Source organism: Lissotriton vulgaris, chromosome 7 (genome assembly GCF_964263255.1).
Source record: "Lissotriton vulgaris chromosome 7, aLisVul1.2, whole genome shotgun sequence".
In the NCBI taxonomy this organism is placed as follows: Eukaryota; Metazoa; Chordata; class Amphibia; order Caudata; family Salamandridae; genus Lissotriton; species Lissotriton vulgaris.
Genome location: NC_141695.1, coordinates 1,297,486,559 through 1,297,502,642, shown reverse-complemented (window position 1 = coordinate 1,297,502,642; position 16,084 = coordinate 1,297,486,559). Strand labels below are relative to the sequence as shown.

The following is a 16,084-nucleotide window of genomic DNA, read 5'->3' as shown; positions in this document are numbered from 1 at the left end:
GAAGGTGTTGAACATATGCTTAAACAGGAAAAAGGTTGAATAAAGAGGGCACCAGCTTCTGGGTCTCATAAGACTGCTGTTGAAGGTGACATAGAAGAAGTGTTGATTAAAAACGAAGAGCAATTGCAACAGAGGAAAAGAAATTGTGAACTTAACACTGATGCTGTGAAACAGTTCAAATAAAGGAGGCAAGAGAAGGTGATGTGTGGTCAAAAGGATTGAAAAGACTAAAATACACTCTGAAACAAAGATCATCAGACACAATAATTGAAGTTCCAGATCAGACTGAGCAAAGTGAGTGTGAAGAAGAATCAGTTTGTAAAACGAAAAGAGTAAGAGTTCCAAACAAGAAATACACAGCTTCAGAGTGGACATATGTAGTACTGGAAGAAATATAAAATTCAGATCAGATCAAAGAAGATGTTAGTACAGAGCAAAGTGAAGGAGACAGTTTCAAATCACCGTAAAGAACTGTATAAAAAATACGGTGGAGAAATCAAGAAAATTGAAAATTCATTGAAAGATGCAGAGATGTAAAACAGAAGATCTGATGAAGAAGAGATAAAAAAGAGGGGGTAAAGAAGAAAGCCATAAAGTTTGGGGATACACTACTTTGGATAGATCTTTCATTCTTACAAAATATTTATAGAATTTTATTAGAAATGGCAAATACAGCAGAGATTGGACATCAAAATCGTAGTTTTAAGCGTAGATGTATTAATGCTTGCTTATTTAGTATTTTTCTACTAATGTTGGTGTGGTTAATATTATTTGTCATTGTGCCTGTCTTAATGGTAACTAATCACAAAAATAATACTAATACTGATGGAGTGATCAGTGATAAAGTAGATACCTAAAGTTTTGAAGAAGACTCACATACAAAATTAGAGAAGATGAAAGATGACAGCATCTATCATTATGATAAATCAATTAATTATTTTTCGTTAAATGTTTTCACAAAATTGCTTTATGAGTATGTGGAAACAATGGATGCAAGAGACAGTTATGTGTGAATGTCTCAGAGGGGGTGACTTGTGATCACCTACCTTTAACATATGGTGTGTCTTGTACTGTACTACGTAGTATCTTCTACGAGAGGTAAAGTCTCCAATATTTCTACTCTAACATGGATTTAGTATTTCCAGAAATTCTTTTTGAACAGAATATGAATAAAATAGATAGTGCTAGAAATGCAGAATATATGGGAGAGTTTTTTCATTCTATACAAACAATAGATACAGTATATACACCTAGACACAATTTAACCTGTAGTTTACGGTTTGAAGAAATAGAATTCATTAACTTGGCGGACGATAGAAGACAAGAGTTACAGAGAGAAGCTGCTGAGCAAAAGCCTCATGTGCCTCCATGGGCTTTCAGAGAAGGAGATTATAAGAAAGGGAAAACTTACGCTGCCATGACTCTAGACTGGTATCATGGAACTTTGTTTGCTTAGAAAAAAGACTGATTAGAATAATTATTTAATGGTTTCTAGTGAATGTGACCATAATTTCATAATTACAGGAGGATGGACAATAAAAGGAGGAACTGGTCCTGTCTTTCCAGGAATTTAATATGTGTGTGGTAATAATGCCTACTATAGGTGGCCTGCACATTGGTATGAGTGTTGCTATTTAGCAATAGTATTTCCGGAGATATATCACATGGACATGAATAATTGAATCAATGAAGTGAAGAATGGACTAATTCCTAATAAGAGAGTGAGTTTTTCTGAAATAATTGGGGGTTTTTGGACTTGGCCCTTTTTGCAGGGTCAACTCTGAACTTCTTGCCTTCCTCCTATATTTTTTCTGACCGGTTGTTGTCTGTTTTATGACTCTGGGCACTTTACCACTGCTGATCAGTGCTAAAGTGCATATGCTCTCTCTATTATAAATTGATGTATGGATTGTTTGGTTTACTTGTCAGACCCTAGTACATTGCACTGTGTGCGCCTCGGGCTTGTAAATCAAATGCTGCTGATGGGCTTCCAGCACTGATTGTGCCAACCACCGGAGCAGCTTGTAAAGTGTGTCTCAGGTCTGCCATTGCAGAGCCTGTGTGCAGTCTGGTACTGCCATGTTGACTTGACAAGTGCACCTACTTGCCAGTCCCTAAACCTTCCCTATTCTACATATTAGTCACCCCTAGGGTAGGCCCAAGGGCAGGGTGCATTGTAGGTAAAAGGTAGGATATGCCCTGATGTGTGAGGCATGTCCTGATAGTGAATTACAGCCATTTTCGTTTTTCACTTTTGCAATTCTACCTGTTCCTCATAGGCCAGAATGGGCAGTTTGATTATAACATCTTATAATGCTAACTGACTCAGGGAACTAGGTTGAAATTCGAGTTTAGTATGCCTGATCTCAGAATGATAAAATACATCTTTTAGTGAAGTTGGTTTTAACATTCTGTGTTTGAAAATACCACTTTCAGAAAGTAGGTATTTTCTTGCCTAACTGTCCAAGCCTGCCTCTGCTAGGTTGTGTATTCCTTGTCTGGTCTGTGAGTGACAGGGGTTAGGGGATTCCAAGAGACAGGGTGAGTCAGCACAGGGCTGAATAGACCCATCTGCGTGTAGAGTGGTGGGATGGGAGCACCTAGGACCTGAATAGGGCTGTGCCTGCCTTCCACAATGCTGGCTCCACCTACTGTGGTTTGTCTGACGTCCCTGGCCTACACTGTCAAACGAAGAGAAGGAGTCCTGTATACAAAGTGCTCCAGGACTGCACAGAACTGGTTTGGACTAGGCACAGACACTCTCTGACTCCAGAGACAAAGGATTTTGGTGTATAAAAGAGGGGACCCAGACCCCATAACTTTATATCACTTCTGGGAATCAAGACAAACCTTTGCTGAGGAGAAGAATCAGGAAGCTGAAGGAGGAGACTACCCCTGTGCTGTGTGTTGGAGGATTGGCCTGCAGTGGTTGCTTCATTGCCAAAGAGAGAAGAGGACTGAGTCTGCTTTTCATCAACTTGAAGAAGAATCTCCAAGGGCTTGAACTTTGACCTTGCCTCTTGTCTGAAGTCTCAGGGATACAAGACTTCACCAACCAGCTTCTCCTGAATTACCTTGATGGGAATTGAAGTGCCTGCTGTTGTGCTGCTCCTTCTGAGAGACTGTGTGCCGTTGGGAGCTGGAAGCACAACTCAACAAAGAGAAGTGTGTCACTGTTGCAGCAGTTGCCGTCGCATCGCCAAGGAAGCGTGCCGCCGCTGTTGCCAATCACATCACTGAAACGTAACGCATCACCGGAGAAGCGTGCCTGCTGCCACAGAGGGCACCGTCACATCACCGAAGTAGCGTGTCACAGGGCCTGTCGCGGCTCAACAGATCATCGAGTCGCCGCAGGGCCGTCAGGCATGCACGCATCTCATTAACGTTGTTGCATCATAACCAAGACACCATTTTGTCGCATTGCACCGGAAAGAGTATCGCATCGAGGTGCCACCTTTTTGCATCGTACCGGAGAGCAGTAAGAAACTGACACATCACCTCCCCACACAGTAAGGAAGCGAGCATCAACTCCCCTACGCAACATTAAGGAACCAACGCATCCAGTCCCCTGCTTGTAAGGAACCGACGCATCACCTTCCCTGCGACACTTTTATTTTCTTTGCATAACGCATCCAAGGTACTTTGAGAGTAAAGTGTTGCATTTAAAACTTGAGAGAACTGAGCTACTTTTTACAATTTTAAAGTCTATTTTTGAGTACAGTATTGTGGATTTTTGTCGTTTGGTCTTGTGTTAAATATATATAAAAATACTTATTTTTATAATACAACCTGTGTGGTGTCCATCTGTAGTGTTGTCACTGTATTACTGTATGTGTTCACAAATGCTTTACAGACTGCCTCTGAGATAAGCCTGCCTGCTCGTGCCAAGCTACTAAGGGGGTGAGCAGGGGTTATTTTAAGGGTGTAGCCCATTACCCCGACTAGACGCAAGGGTCCCTATTTGGTCAAAGGTACCTACCCCTGCCAACTAGAGACCTCCAAATCTAACAAGGATGTTTTTGGAGCATTGATACCTTCAGTTGGAACTATTCTGAATTTGCACAAAATTTGAAAATTGTCCACAGTGGGTGATTGTTTATCAACATACACTGCTGGTAGGTTCTTAATGGTTGATACTGAAACAGTTGCAAATAGGTCCATGGTTTTAAAAAAACAACTAGCCCTTGATGTATTATTGGCTAAAGAGGGTGGAGTCTGCAATATGTTGAAAATACAAAAATGTTGCTCTTATATCCCAGACAAGAGTAAGAGTCTTGAGGGGTATAGTAAAAATATTACAAATCTTCATCAAGATTTGTCTCAATTTAGGGTTGATGGTGCTTTGGGGAAACTTGGTAACAGTTTTTCCTCTGTGCATAATTTGTTTTCTACCTTTGGAAATAGTGTATTAGGGAGAATATTAACACCTATTGTTGCAGTAGCTACAGCAATACTAATGATTTATCTGATCTATAAGTTTTGTAGTAGCAAAATAGATTCATCTGATAATAAATGAAGAGCAAGAAAGAGAAAGAGAAACGATATTGAATTAGAGGATATGAAAAGAAATTCTATTGAAGTCATGAAGGATTTAGACGGGACAATGATAAAATGAGAGAGAACATCTGCTTTCTAATAAGGGACAACTGTTATTGGTGGGAATGTTGGTGTTGGCTTAAAATGCCATCAAAGGGGGGATTGATGGAGCAGGGTTTTTGCAAAAAATAAAACCTGCTCGTATTGAACCCTCAGTAACATTTACTAATTGTGTGCAGTGAAGAAAAGGCCTAACATGAGGGAAAATGCTACTGCACAAGAGCGTACTAAAGTAATAATAGAAGGCTGCAAATGCTTTTTGACTAACGAAAATATAAAAAAGACTAATCCTGATTATGCACGCTATTAACGTTAGCTAGGAAATTGGTAATAATTAATATGGGTTGTGCAATGATAATAGAAGCATTATAAGTGAATAATAATGTTTGTGTTTGTTTTGAAGAAGTATGAGTTTCTATTCTGCATGGCAAATAATGGGTCAAGAAGTCTTCAGTAAAATAAAAACGTTTAAAAGATGAAAAATCAAGAGTGAATAAGGAGATGGAACAATATTTTGTCCTTCAAGTCCTGAATACCTGCCAAACCAGTACGAAAGTACAACGCAACAAACACAGGCTTCTTCTGCTTCCTCTGCGGAAAGGCGTTCAGCCGGAAAAAGATATACAAAGTTGACAATATTGCCGGAGCAGAGGAAGAGAAGCATGACAGAGGCTTGAATTTGTATTTCCTGGGATGGAAGTTTATTTCATTGATTAGACAAAACAATGAGACATTTAGTAAGGAGGGCATGCAGAGAAAGGTGTGACTATACACTCCCTTCCTTAACCAATCAAATGTGAAGAAAACCCTAAGTTAGAGGCATGTGTGGGTTGGACATTTGGATTTTAGGATATTAATGAGGTGCCTGGTGGGAGGGTTTAGGAGACTGACTAAGACTGTTGGGAGATCATCGCTGTTGTTAGTTTTGCAGTCCTGTTCCTGTTTACTGATTACTGACTTAGACTTTGCCGCTTCAAATTTTCTTGAGGGGCCTTGCTGCTCTCATGGCCAGAGAGTAAATTTCCTATTTCTATTTGGGTTAGTATAGACTGAAATCTGAAATTGCATAATCATTTGCTTTTTAAAAAAAATATTTTTTAATTAACAGCAGGAGAAAGTACATTCAAAACATATGTATAATAGGGATTAAGAGGAAAGATAGAGAAGAAAAAGAAAAAGAAAAGAAAGAAAAAAACACCAAGAATGGAAAAAGGGAAAAATTAATTATGAGTCAAAACACATAGTTGACTTTTCCAGACAATATCAGTCAATTACAAGACAAGAGTAACATATACATAGAAAATACAGATAAGATCTTTAAATGAAAGTACCCCAAATTTTGTCAAATTTCATTAATGACCATACTCCTCTTATTTTAGCTAATGAGGACTCCATAGCATATGTTTCTTTAACCAGAGACCACCATTCCATGATGTGGGGTGGTTTCCGTGATATCCATACCCGGGCGATAATCAATCTAGCACAGGAGAGTAAAATAGTTATTAGATCTTTCTGTGGTCTGTTCAGTGTGTGTAAACCTAATAATACCAATGATGCAGTAAGAGGAGAGGGTCTAACAAGTTTTTGATTCAAAACCTGATCAACTCCTAGCCAGAACTCAGCCAACATGAAAATAGCATGTGTTCTAGATCGGCCGCTATTAAATCACATTTGGGGCATTTAGACCGGTCGCTGGTTGGGCTGTTTAGGGACCATTTTGATATTGTTTCTGGTGTATAATACAGGAATTATATTGTTTTATATTGTTGTAGCCTTAAACTAGAGGACTGTACTACCCTGTTAATACCGTCAAAAGCGGCAGAGATCTTATTAGCAGTAATATTGGTGCCCAATCTTATACTCCATTTCTAAGCCAGTTTCACACAATCATCAGTCTTATAGGAATTGAGACATCTATAGCCCTCACTGATTAGTGATTTGGTCTTAACCGAATAAAAACAGTTCCAAATATCTGAGTCTAAGTTTCTCCTCAAGTTCAAATTGCGCATAAAATAGTCCCGGATTTGTAAGTATTTAAACCGCATAGCTTCAGTCAAATTATACAGAGCCTTTAATATTTCAAAAACCATAAAATCATCATTACCATAGAGGTTCCCCAAAGTTTTAATTCCAGAAGTAGCCCAGATATTGCCAGCCCCATCGTGAAAAATTTCCGGAAGTCTCGGATTGCCCCACAACAAAATTTTAGAATGAAAAAGCGAAGTTTTACATATAGTAAGAATCAAAGACCACATTTTAGAAGTCTCTCTTGCAGTCTTGAATTTGACCCTTTTGAAGTAATTAGGGTTATTTACTTGAGCTAAAAACATATTAGAGTCCTCACCCCACATACATTTATGAAAGTAATATTGGTTATTTGGGTTAAATAGACTACGGAGACGGCCAAGAAAGGTTGCCAAAAAGTATAACTTAAAGTCAGGGAAATTAAGCCCCCCTTTTTTTTATACCCACAAATAAAACTGCTAAAAATCCCATCTAGCTGTTTGAAAAAGGAGTTATTAACACGTAATGGGATGGACCTAAATAAATAAAGAAATTTAGGCAGTACCTTCATTTTGATTATATTAATCCGACCAATGATGCTAAGCAGCACTTTATGCCATTTTTTGTGTAACAGCTGTTTCCTTAAGTAGGGCCTCATAATTACATACAAATATTTCATTTATTTTAGAAGAGATTTTGACTCCAAAAAATAGAATGTATTCTTTTATGGCTGCTTAAGCCGAATAAAGATCTATTACCTACCTGACTCCTAAATATGTAGTTACTCTACATACCCCTTGTACTGGGGCCTGGGATTTATAATTCATTAATGTCTGTGTTTTGTTGGTGTTGAGTTTGTATCCAGACACCGCCCCAAACCTATTGGCTTCCTCAATTATCCAATGTAAAGCTTCTACCACATCTATGGAATATATCGCAATATCATTGGCGTAAGCTGTGATTATTAATGTATTTAGGCCCAAATTGAAAGGAACTATTCGAGGTTGAGTCTGTAGAGCGTAAAGAAACGGCTCCATAGAGAGTGCAAACAGCAAGGGTGACAGAGGGCACCCTTGCCTAGTACCCCGAGATATTATAAAATTAGAGGATGTCATCCCTGCGTAGCTGATTTTAGCAGTTGGATGGTCATATAGAGCTTGTATCCACCTTAATTATTGGCCTTTAAAGCCAAGGGTTGTCATAGTTTCCCATAGATAATCCCACCCCCTTGGTCAAAAGCTGTATCTTACCGAGTGGGGTGGAATTTATCTCTGCTACATCGAATGCTGTTATAGCCATGTTTACATGAGCTGTTGTATCTCTGCCCATAACAAATCCGTGCTGTTGGGGGGTTACCAGTTTCGGGATAAATGGCCCCAATTGTGTAGCTAAAACTTTGGCAAACACTTTTGCATCAGTGTTGATGAGTGAGATGGGTCTATATGACCCACACTCAGCAGCTGTGTGTGTTTTTTTTTTTAATATAATCTTTGCAGTGTTCCACGAGTTAGGGACCTTTCCGCCTGTGCCAATTGAACTAATTACCTGACTAAAGAGTGGAAGTAATTCGTCAGAACAAGTTTTGTATATTTCTATTGGTAACGTATCATCTCCAGCAGCTTTGCCCGATAGTAGGGCAGCAATTGCAAGTCTGATCTCTGTCATAGTTATATTCTCGGTCAGTAGATCAAATCCTTCTATTTCCCTTTCCTTTATTATGTTAGCATCCAAATACCTTTGTATGTTGTTCATAGTGAGTTAGCTTTCTGGATTAAACAAGGTTCTATAATAATTGACAAATTGATCCAATATCTGTGTAGGCTGCCTATATACCAAATTGTTAGGTCCCTTTTTTACCCTAATCAATGTTTTAGCCTTGTCCTCCGCAAATTTATATGCTAAAATGTTGCCGATTTTATCCGCACTCTCATATTGAGACAGATGATATTTATGCAGTTTTACAATGCTTTTTTCTCTAAACGTGGCCTTCAAAACCGATTTAAGATTCACCAACTTATTACCCAATTCAGCCATATTTTGGGAGCTTTGACATAAAGCCTCTGCTAATTGATTTTCCAATGACAATATATTAGTGACCATCATTTTGGTTGCTTTCCTGCATTCTACGTTCTGTCTCCAGACAAACTGTTGCTTGAACCCCTTATACTGGCCTTACAGACATACCACAGCACAGTAGGTAGAGTGGAATTAAAATCTATTTCAATGAACTCTATCAGGTGTTTCTTAAGTTGTAAGATAAACTCTTTGTTTGGTAATAAATATCTAGGAAACAAGAATGGCCTTGGGCCTTGCTTTTTTTGTGAAAGACTGAAAGCGAGAAGAATTGAATTGTGGTCGGAAATGACCCTCGGGCATATCTCCATAGTACTGGTTTCAAAGATCTTATCCGAAGCCCAAGCCATATCTATACGTGAGCATGACTTATGTGGTGCAGAGTAATAAGTATACCCTGCTACATTAGGATATATTGTCCGCCAAGCATCCTTTATATTGTGTATACGCCCAACTTCTATGATGGCAGCTCGTGACCTGCATAATCATTTGCAAATGTATTTTGTTTCTGAATCTATTGTTTCTTCGCCTATCCACTCCTTTATGCATTGTCATTGATATGAATTTGTTATTTTCTCTTCTGATTTTGCTTGCCTTGTGATGATTTATGGTTCATGCTCTATGTTTTTACCAAAGAGCATTATTTCACATTTTTTCGATAAACATTATAAATTTATAAATGAGTCTGTCTTTATTAGAAGTGAATTATTCAAGAGTATTGATTTCCCAAATGTATTCAACTATATAAAGAATGCATGGCCAATTTTGGTATATTAGAGATGAGAGTACATCATTGGAGTTTGGTGTAGGTTGTGAATTACACTAACCCAGTGTAAAGGGACTTGTTGGGTAATGGAAATTGGGCCTTGTCTTTAGAACATTTCCAGTCTTGAATCGCTGGATCAGAGGTTTCAAGGATTGTTCAAGTTTGGTCCTGGGACTTGGGTAACATCATCCACAGATTGATATGAGAATCTGGATTTGTCACTGTCTCTTACAAGGCGTTCTAAAATTTGGTTCAGGTTGCCTTTATTTGTATTATGGGGATATGCTGTGGAAGCCTGAGGGGTAGTACAGCATTCTGTTTTGACCAGCACTAGGTCATGGTTATCATGTTGGGCTGTAATGGTTCCATTGAGAGTGTGTTGATTCTACACTATCTAAAAATTTTGCAAATCTTCAGGTTCAATATGCTCCTTGGAGTAACTCATATTTTATGCCTTTCTGTTTTCTATTAGTCTCAATATAAAACTAAACTGAGATATGGATTGTTAGCCTTTGACTGAGAAGGTTCCACTGTTCTTGGTGGCCTGGATCACCATCCTTGCTTGTGGCTGTCTTGCTGAAATAGGCAATCATCGGCCTGAGCTGTGTCAATTTGGAGTGGTTCAATGGGAATATTCTTTGTACTCTCTGGAACTCCAGAGGTGGTGGAGATTGAATGTGCAGCATGGTTGGTTGGAGCTGTGCAAGAAAATTTCCCACATTGTCATGTGGCACTCAGTGCTATGAGTATTATGAGGGCTGGCGGAATAGAAGGTTTGCTTGGTTGGTATGTAAAAAACTAAAACATTGGAGAAATCGTCATTGTTTTGAGAAAGCAACACAATTAGTTTGAAAAGTGAATCTCCTTTGCTGTGGGACCTTACTTAAGGTCTGCCAGGAGGCCTCAAATCCTACTTTATATAGTAATCTACGCCTGCCTGGCAAACATCTTAGTGCCACTGGATGCACTGTAACTTTACTGAGTGGCCAGAATGTTTAATATGGCTACTCAGCAAAGTTTTTTGTCTTTCAAAAACAAACGTATCAAAGTGGAAGTTTTGATTCGAATAGAAATTGAGCTTAGCAGCCAGAGTTCTTTGCCATATTTGTGGTTCAGTAAGCTGTCCACTAAACTTTAAAACAGGCACTTAGTTTCCCTGTCAATTTTAAAGTTTGAAGCATATAGCCTTTTTCAAAAGAAGTGCAGGTTGTAATTTCTCAGTGTTACTGGTGAAAAAAATGGACAGAGTGTCCTCTTTCCCTAAATCAATGATGTTAGCGGACTCCCCAGTTTTGTGTTACACAGTTAGCGGTATTGCAGTGATTAGGCCACTGCTACGTGACTTCCAAACAGACCTCAGATGGCAATTCAGGGTGAGCCTTACCACAATTCTGTTCTTTCGACATCTTCTGTCTCTGAGGAGCACGGGTGGGAGACAAAGGGCCAGATTCTTAGCTGGCGTCGAGAAGAAGCACAGTGCGCAATCTCACCCGAGCGCCTGTGTGAACTTCCTCCATGACGTCACCACGTGATGCACTGCGCAGCCAATCACAAAAGCTTTGGTTTGCTGTCATGGCCATACAGAGTCTTCCTTCACTTGGTTGTTCAGAGGCAGCAGTTTTGTTTAGTCCCAGCAAACATCTCTCATCCGGGTTGTTATTTCGATCAGATTCGGGGCTGTGTGCATCACTCAGTCATGATGCCAGTAAGGCAGGGGTTAAAGGTCTGGCTGGAACATTTCTGGAGTGATTCCATGTGCTGATTGCGGGTCCATAAGGTTCCCTCGACAGCAGTGTATGACGTCTGTAGTGCACTACAGCATCTGAAATGATGTTAATTGGGTCTGCCAGCAGTCTTGAATACTAAAATGTATAGATCGTAGCCATTTTGCTCGTAGCCATGCTCTGCCTCACTCTGGCCAGTATATCTTGATGTTTTGATCACTCTAAGGTATTGTTATGCATTGAGACCAATTTGATGGTGAGAATAAAATTTGACTGGTGAACTAATTTTCTAGCCACTTCTTTTTGCCGAACAATAATATACAAACAAATCGTCTCTACAGGGTATGGTACCAGAATATTGTAAAAACTATACCCAATAAAGTGATATTATAATCAACAATATTTCAAAAACAATAGTTCTGTCAGACAATATTTATGCTAATATCGTTAACAAAATATTTTCTGACAGAAATATTGTATTCTAAATGTTTTTTTAAATGTTGTCTTATTGGGTTAATAACAGAAAAGCTATACCCAATAAAGTGATATTAGGATAAATATTAATTCAGAAACAATAGTACTGTCAGACAATATTTTTCCTTATAATATTCTGACATACAAACAGAAAATGGGTAACTGTATTATTGTCAGCACCACTGGAACTATGAGTCAGGTGAGGGCCAAATTATGTGGCATGGTTCAGTAAATTATGCAGCAGGAAAAATAATGATGTGGCGTCATGCGCCACATTTTGTAATAGTCTTACTTCATTATTTTGTCATTTTTACACCTGTTAACGCAGTCTGTTAATTGGTTGCAGCTCATTAGTGCTTAATATTCAAATACAGAAATAAACAATGGAAAGGTGTATATCAATGTTTACAAAGGGTCTCAATTGTGCGGCAACACGTGTCACTGCATTTTAGTAACTTTCGAACCGTTTGAGCTAGAAACTAACTTTTGTGGGTTAAAATTTCCATATTATGCAGTAGGTGATGAATTATGTGGCAAATGCAGCATATCCATAACTATGCCAAAAAAGCCACAGCCACACAATTGCATAATTCCAGTGGCCCTGATAATTGTCTACTACAAATCAGACATCTGTAGACTAAAACCAAGTTGAATTTTATTTGGCTCTTAGCTGGTTATTATCTACCCAGGAAATACATAGCTACGTGCCTAAGGAAATTCTCATTACGGTATGAACCCACATATTGCTGCACCTTCTTCTCTTCAGAGTTGCCTGTGAAGATATAATAAAAAAAGTAGAGTGTTCACCTAGGTCAGAGAACAAACTAGCATTGGGAGAAAGGCTGCTGAAGAAGAAGTTTGGGAATCTTACACTTTCTAGTGCAGAAATCTAAATATATACATGAAGTTCTGAACTCTGCAGCTGAAAGTTTTCTAGAAAAACAAAACCCTGAAGACATTCCTCTTCATATCTTAGTATTATATATTTATAGGTGCTCCCAGTCCGTGAAGTCCAAGACATTTTTCACAGTGTTTTAAAATAGTTGACTTATTGTTCTATTTGATTTCCACTGTTAAATATGTAAATGTTAAAAAAAATATATGTAGTCATTCATAAGATATACAGGGAGACATATCTATAGACAATAACAATATATTAATAATAATAGAATATAATAATAAAAATAATAACATTTATCATTTCCTTATATTCAAAATTGAAACAAGTGTACATTCACGGTGGGAAATGCAATTACTAACTCAAATGAAGGGGTAAAAAGATAACTTAAATGCCTTAACAGCAACTATTTAGTAGAATTTCACTACTTCAGGGAGTACAAATCTATTAATTTTAAGTATGAAGTCTGTGACTGCAAATAGCTCCCTGCACAGCTAATAAAATCTACTTTCAGGCATTTACATTTTCTGATTTTAAAATTAAGGAGATATTAAGCAGGAGAGAAGATGATCTAAGGAACCAGATGTGGAAAGGGAATGTTTGACATACGTATGATCTCTCTAATTAACTAAAGTCAGCCCTATTGAATTATATTATGCCATAAATGACTGAAACTCATACCATTTCCTCAAAGGCAGCTGGCTTCATATCTGTATTACCAATTAAGTGCTCATTTATGTGAGTCTGCTCCACAGGGAATGCTTTGAATTCAACAGTTTCTATTCCAGCAACCTTTCTTAAATGGATGATAAAGATATTTAGAAAATTCTAGAAAAGTTTCCTAATTTTAGATTTCTGGTGCACTAACTATAATTCCCTTTATAAAATCATGAGAGAAAATCCCAGCAGAATATTGGCATTGGTGAGTGCAATAACGCTACAATTACTAAAATAGGTATAACACCAACAATATATGATTTCTAATATGAAAAAAATATGTTATAGCCTTTTATATATGGATCTCTTGTGACCTCCAAAACCTGGTGTTCACTACAAAGCATAAACAGAGGCCAATATTAGCAAGAATTAGCACTGAGAAAAATTCCTGCAGGTATAATTCTTGAAACTTTTCACCTAAATAGTTCAATTAAAACCACATCATCCATCAAATAATATTCTGAATTTCAGCCTAATTTTTAAGGGTCTGATTTGCAATTGCAATGTTATCCAAGAGGGATGGCACTACTAGGTAGGTTATGCACCCAGTCAATAGCAGACTGACAGGGCAAGCCCCACTGGATAATATTGCTTAAATTATGCGGTTGTATGATGTTACAACGCGATCTTTTAGATCGCGGTACATCTCAATGCAGGTTTTACAACGCAAGTCGTTACCACGAATTCCACAGTAGGGTGCTGGACTTAGGAATAGTTAGATTTACTATTCCAACACCAGCCTACATACAGTAGGGAAGGTGTTGGAATAGTAAATCTACTATTCCTTAGTCTAGAGCGCCCTCCAGCGCAAGTCGTGGTAACGACTTGCGTTGTAAAAAACGTGTGGTAATGGCAGTGCAGTGTTTTGACCGCGTTGTCATGGTTGTTTACCAATAATGCCATTGAAGGAGCTCCTGTGACATAATAAACCACAAGAATGAAGACGAAGTGCTTTGCAGAAGGCACCATTATTTTGAAATGCTTTTCTGCGACCATCATCGGTTTACCTGTTGTTATTTTTTATATTACATGCTGAGTTGATTTAGCCAAATGTTAAGTCCAAAAATGATGTGGGACTTACTTTGCACATTGCCTGACAGCAGGTGGTTCTGTGAAGAGATTTGCCTTTTCAGTGTAAACCGTTTCTAGATGAACTGGAGCAAGCCCCCCCAAAACTATTTTTCCTTCTTGTGAGTAATCATGAATGTTGGTGGAAGCGAGGTAACAGCCTGGTGGTTGGGTTAACTCAGCAGCTGCTAAAGAGCAGAACAGGTAAAGCCGTAAAACAAGGTGTAGAGCCATCATCTCCCAGGGCAGAGTAGGCAGACAGGTACCTGATAAAATAAATGTATGAACAAACACACAAATAAAGTCGATATATGAGTACGGTAAAGAGGGTGTATACATGAGTGGGCTAGGTTGTTAGGGTGAACAAGTGAATGAACAAATTAACAAATGACTTGAATGCTAAAAGAAGCCAGTGCAAATATATGAAAATGTACATACCATGATGTTTTATGTTATAATATAAATGAATGTTTATTCTGCATATGAATGAATATATATATTTTAAAGGGTGATAAGAACTAAATAAAAATGTCCAAGCACTCACAACCATCCACAGTTAAAATTGATTCCATGACTCTGCCTTACACTTAATCCCTAAAGAACCAAATCCCTCCTCCGTTACATCCCTTAGTGCATTTAGGTATTATGGAATCTATCATGCGAAAATTAAAACCTAATTACTGTCTAAATATAAATACAATTGTAACCTACCTGTTCAGAATAGTATGTAAGAGACTGCTATTACTTTTTCCTTTTTATGATCTGGCTTGACAGAGCAGCTGTCGCCAGACAATTATGTGAGAAACACTAGAGAGGTATTTTGGCTCAACCCACATGTTGTGAGCCGGGTGTACATGCTTTGATTGGGCAGACGTTGAGTGATTTTTTTTAAATAGTGCTTGCCATCTATGCAGCTGTGATCATTTTGTTTGTTTGTCCAGCTGCCTGATCGTAAACTTTCAAGGGCACACACATGACATTGTAATGCTGTAAAAATGTCCTAGATAAATAGATCATTGATCTATTTATCTCTATTTCAAAGGTGGGAGGAATGCAACCAAAAGCAATGTATTGCAGTTACCAGCACCCTTCCCTTCCACTATTAACTTTAGACTTCAGAGGGCAGATTTGTGTTTGAGAGCAGAATGGGATACTCAGGGCTACCTTAGTTCTACATGGAATTTTAGGCCTGTTATGAAACATTAAATCACAGTCAGTTGGCCTGACCAACTTGTTGTGACATCAGTGATGTCATTTGAGATGTCATCAGTGATGTCATGAGTGATGTCACTGACCATGTCATGAGTGATGTAATATGTGAGGTCATAAGCAGTGCATTGAAGGGGTGTAAGTAATAGTTAGCTCAGGTAACTATAACTGCTGAATTACACTGGTTTTGTATGAGTAACATCTGAGCCCAATTATAACATTCCTGTAACCTTTGGTCTTTTCAGTGAATTTCTGAGGTTTTTTAATTCTATTTCCTGATTGGAACGCCCCTGTAACATGTAACAGATACTCGTTACATGTCAGTTACTCGTCATGAGCATGGAAGCAGTTAAAATCAGGCATCCGGTTTACGCACTCCTCCTCGTGGTCTACCATGGCCATCATCCAAGGGAGCTTAACTTATCAGCATCACTTACCACCATATCACTGATATTACCTACTGAGCCTTCACCACTTAATACAATCTCTAGCCCACCCATAATTAAACCCAGTGAGGCCCCTTTCCCAGTATATAGCGCACCTTCTTCAAGTGCA

At 38.4% G+C, this 16,084-nt stretch overlaps 1 protein-coding gene across 1 annotated transcript in view; it reads right to left on the bottom strand.

Annotated features, from left to right (window-relative positions):
- LOC147703534 (extracellular calcium-sensing receptor-like) overlaps positions 1–14,554 on the bottom strand; it is a 401,340-nt gene extending 386,786 nt beyond the window's left edge. Inside the window, exon 1 of the mRNA XM_086929504.1 lies at positions 14,334–14,554. Coding sequence (XP_086785630.1) covers positions 14,334–14,554 — 221 coding nt within the window. The remainder of the gene's footprint in view (positions 1–14,333) is intronic.
- Between the last annotated feature and the right edge of the window lie 1,530 nt (positions 14,555–16,084).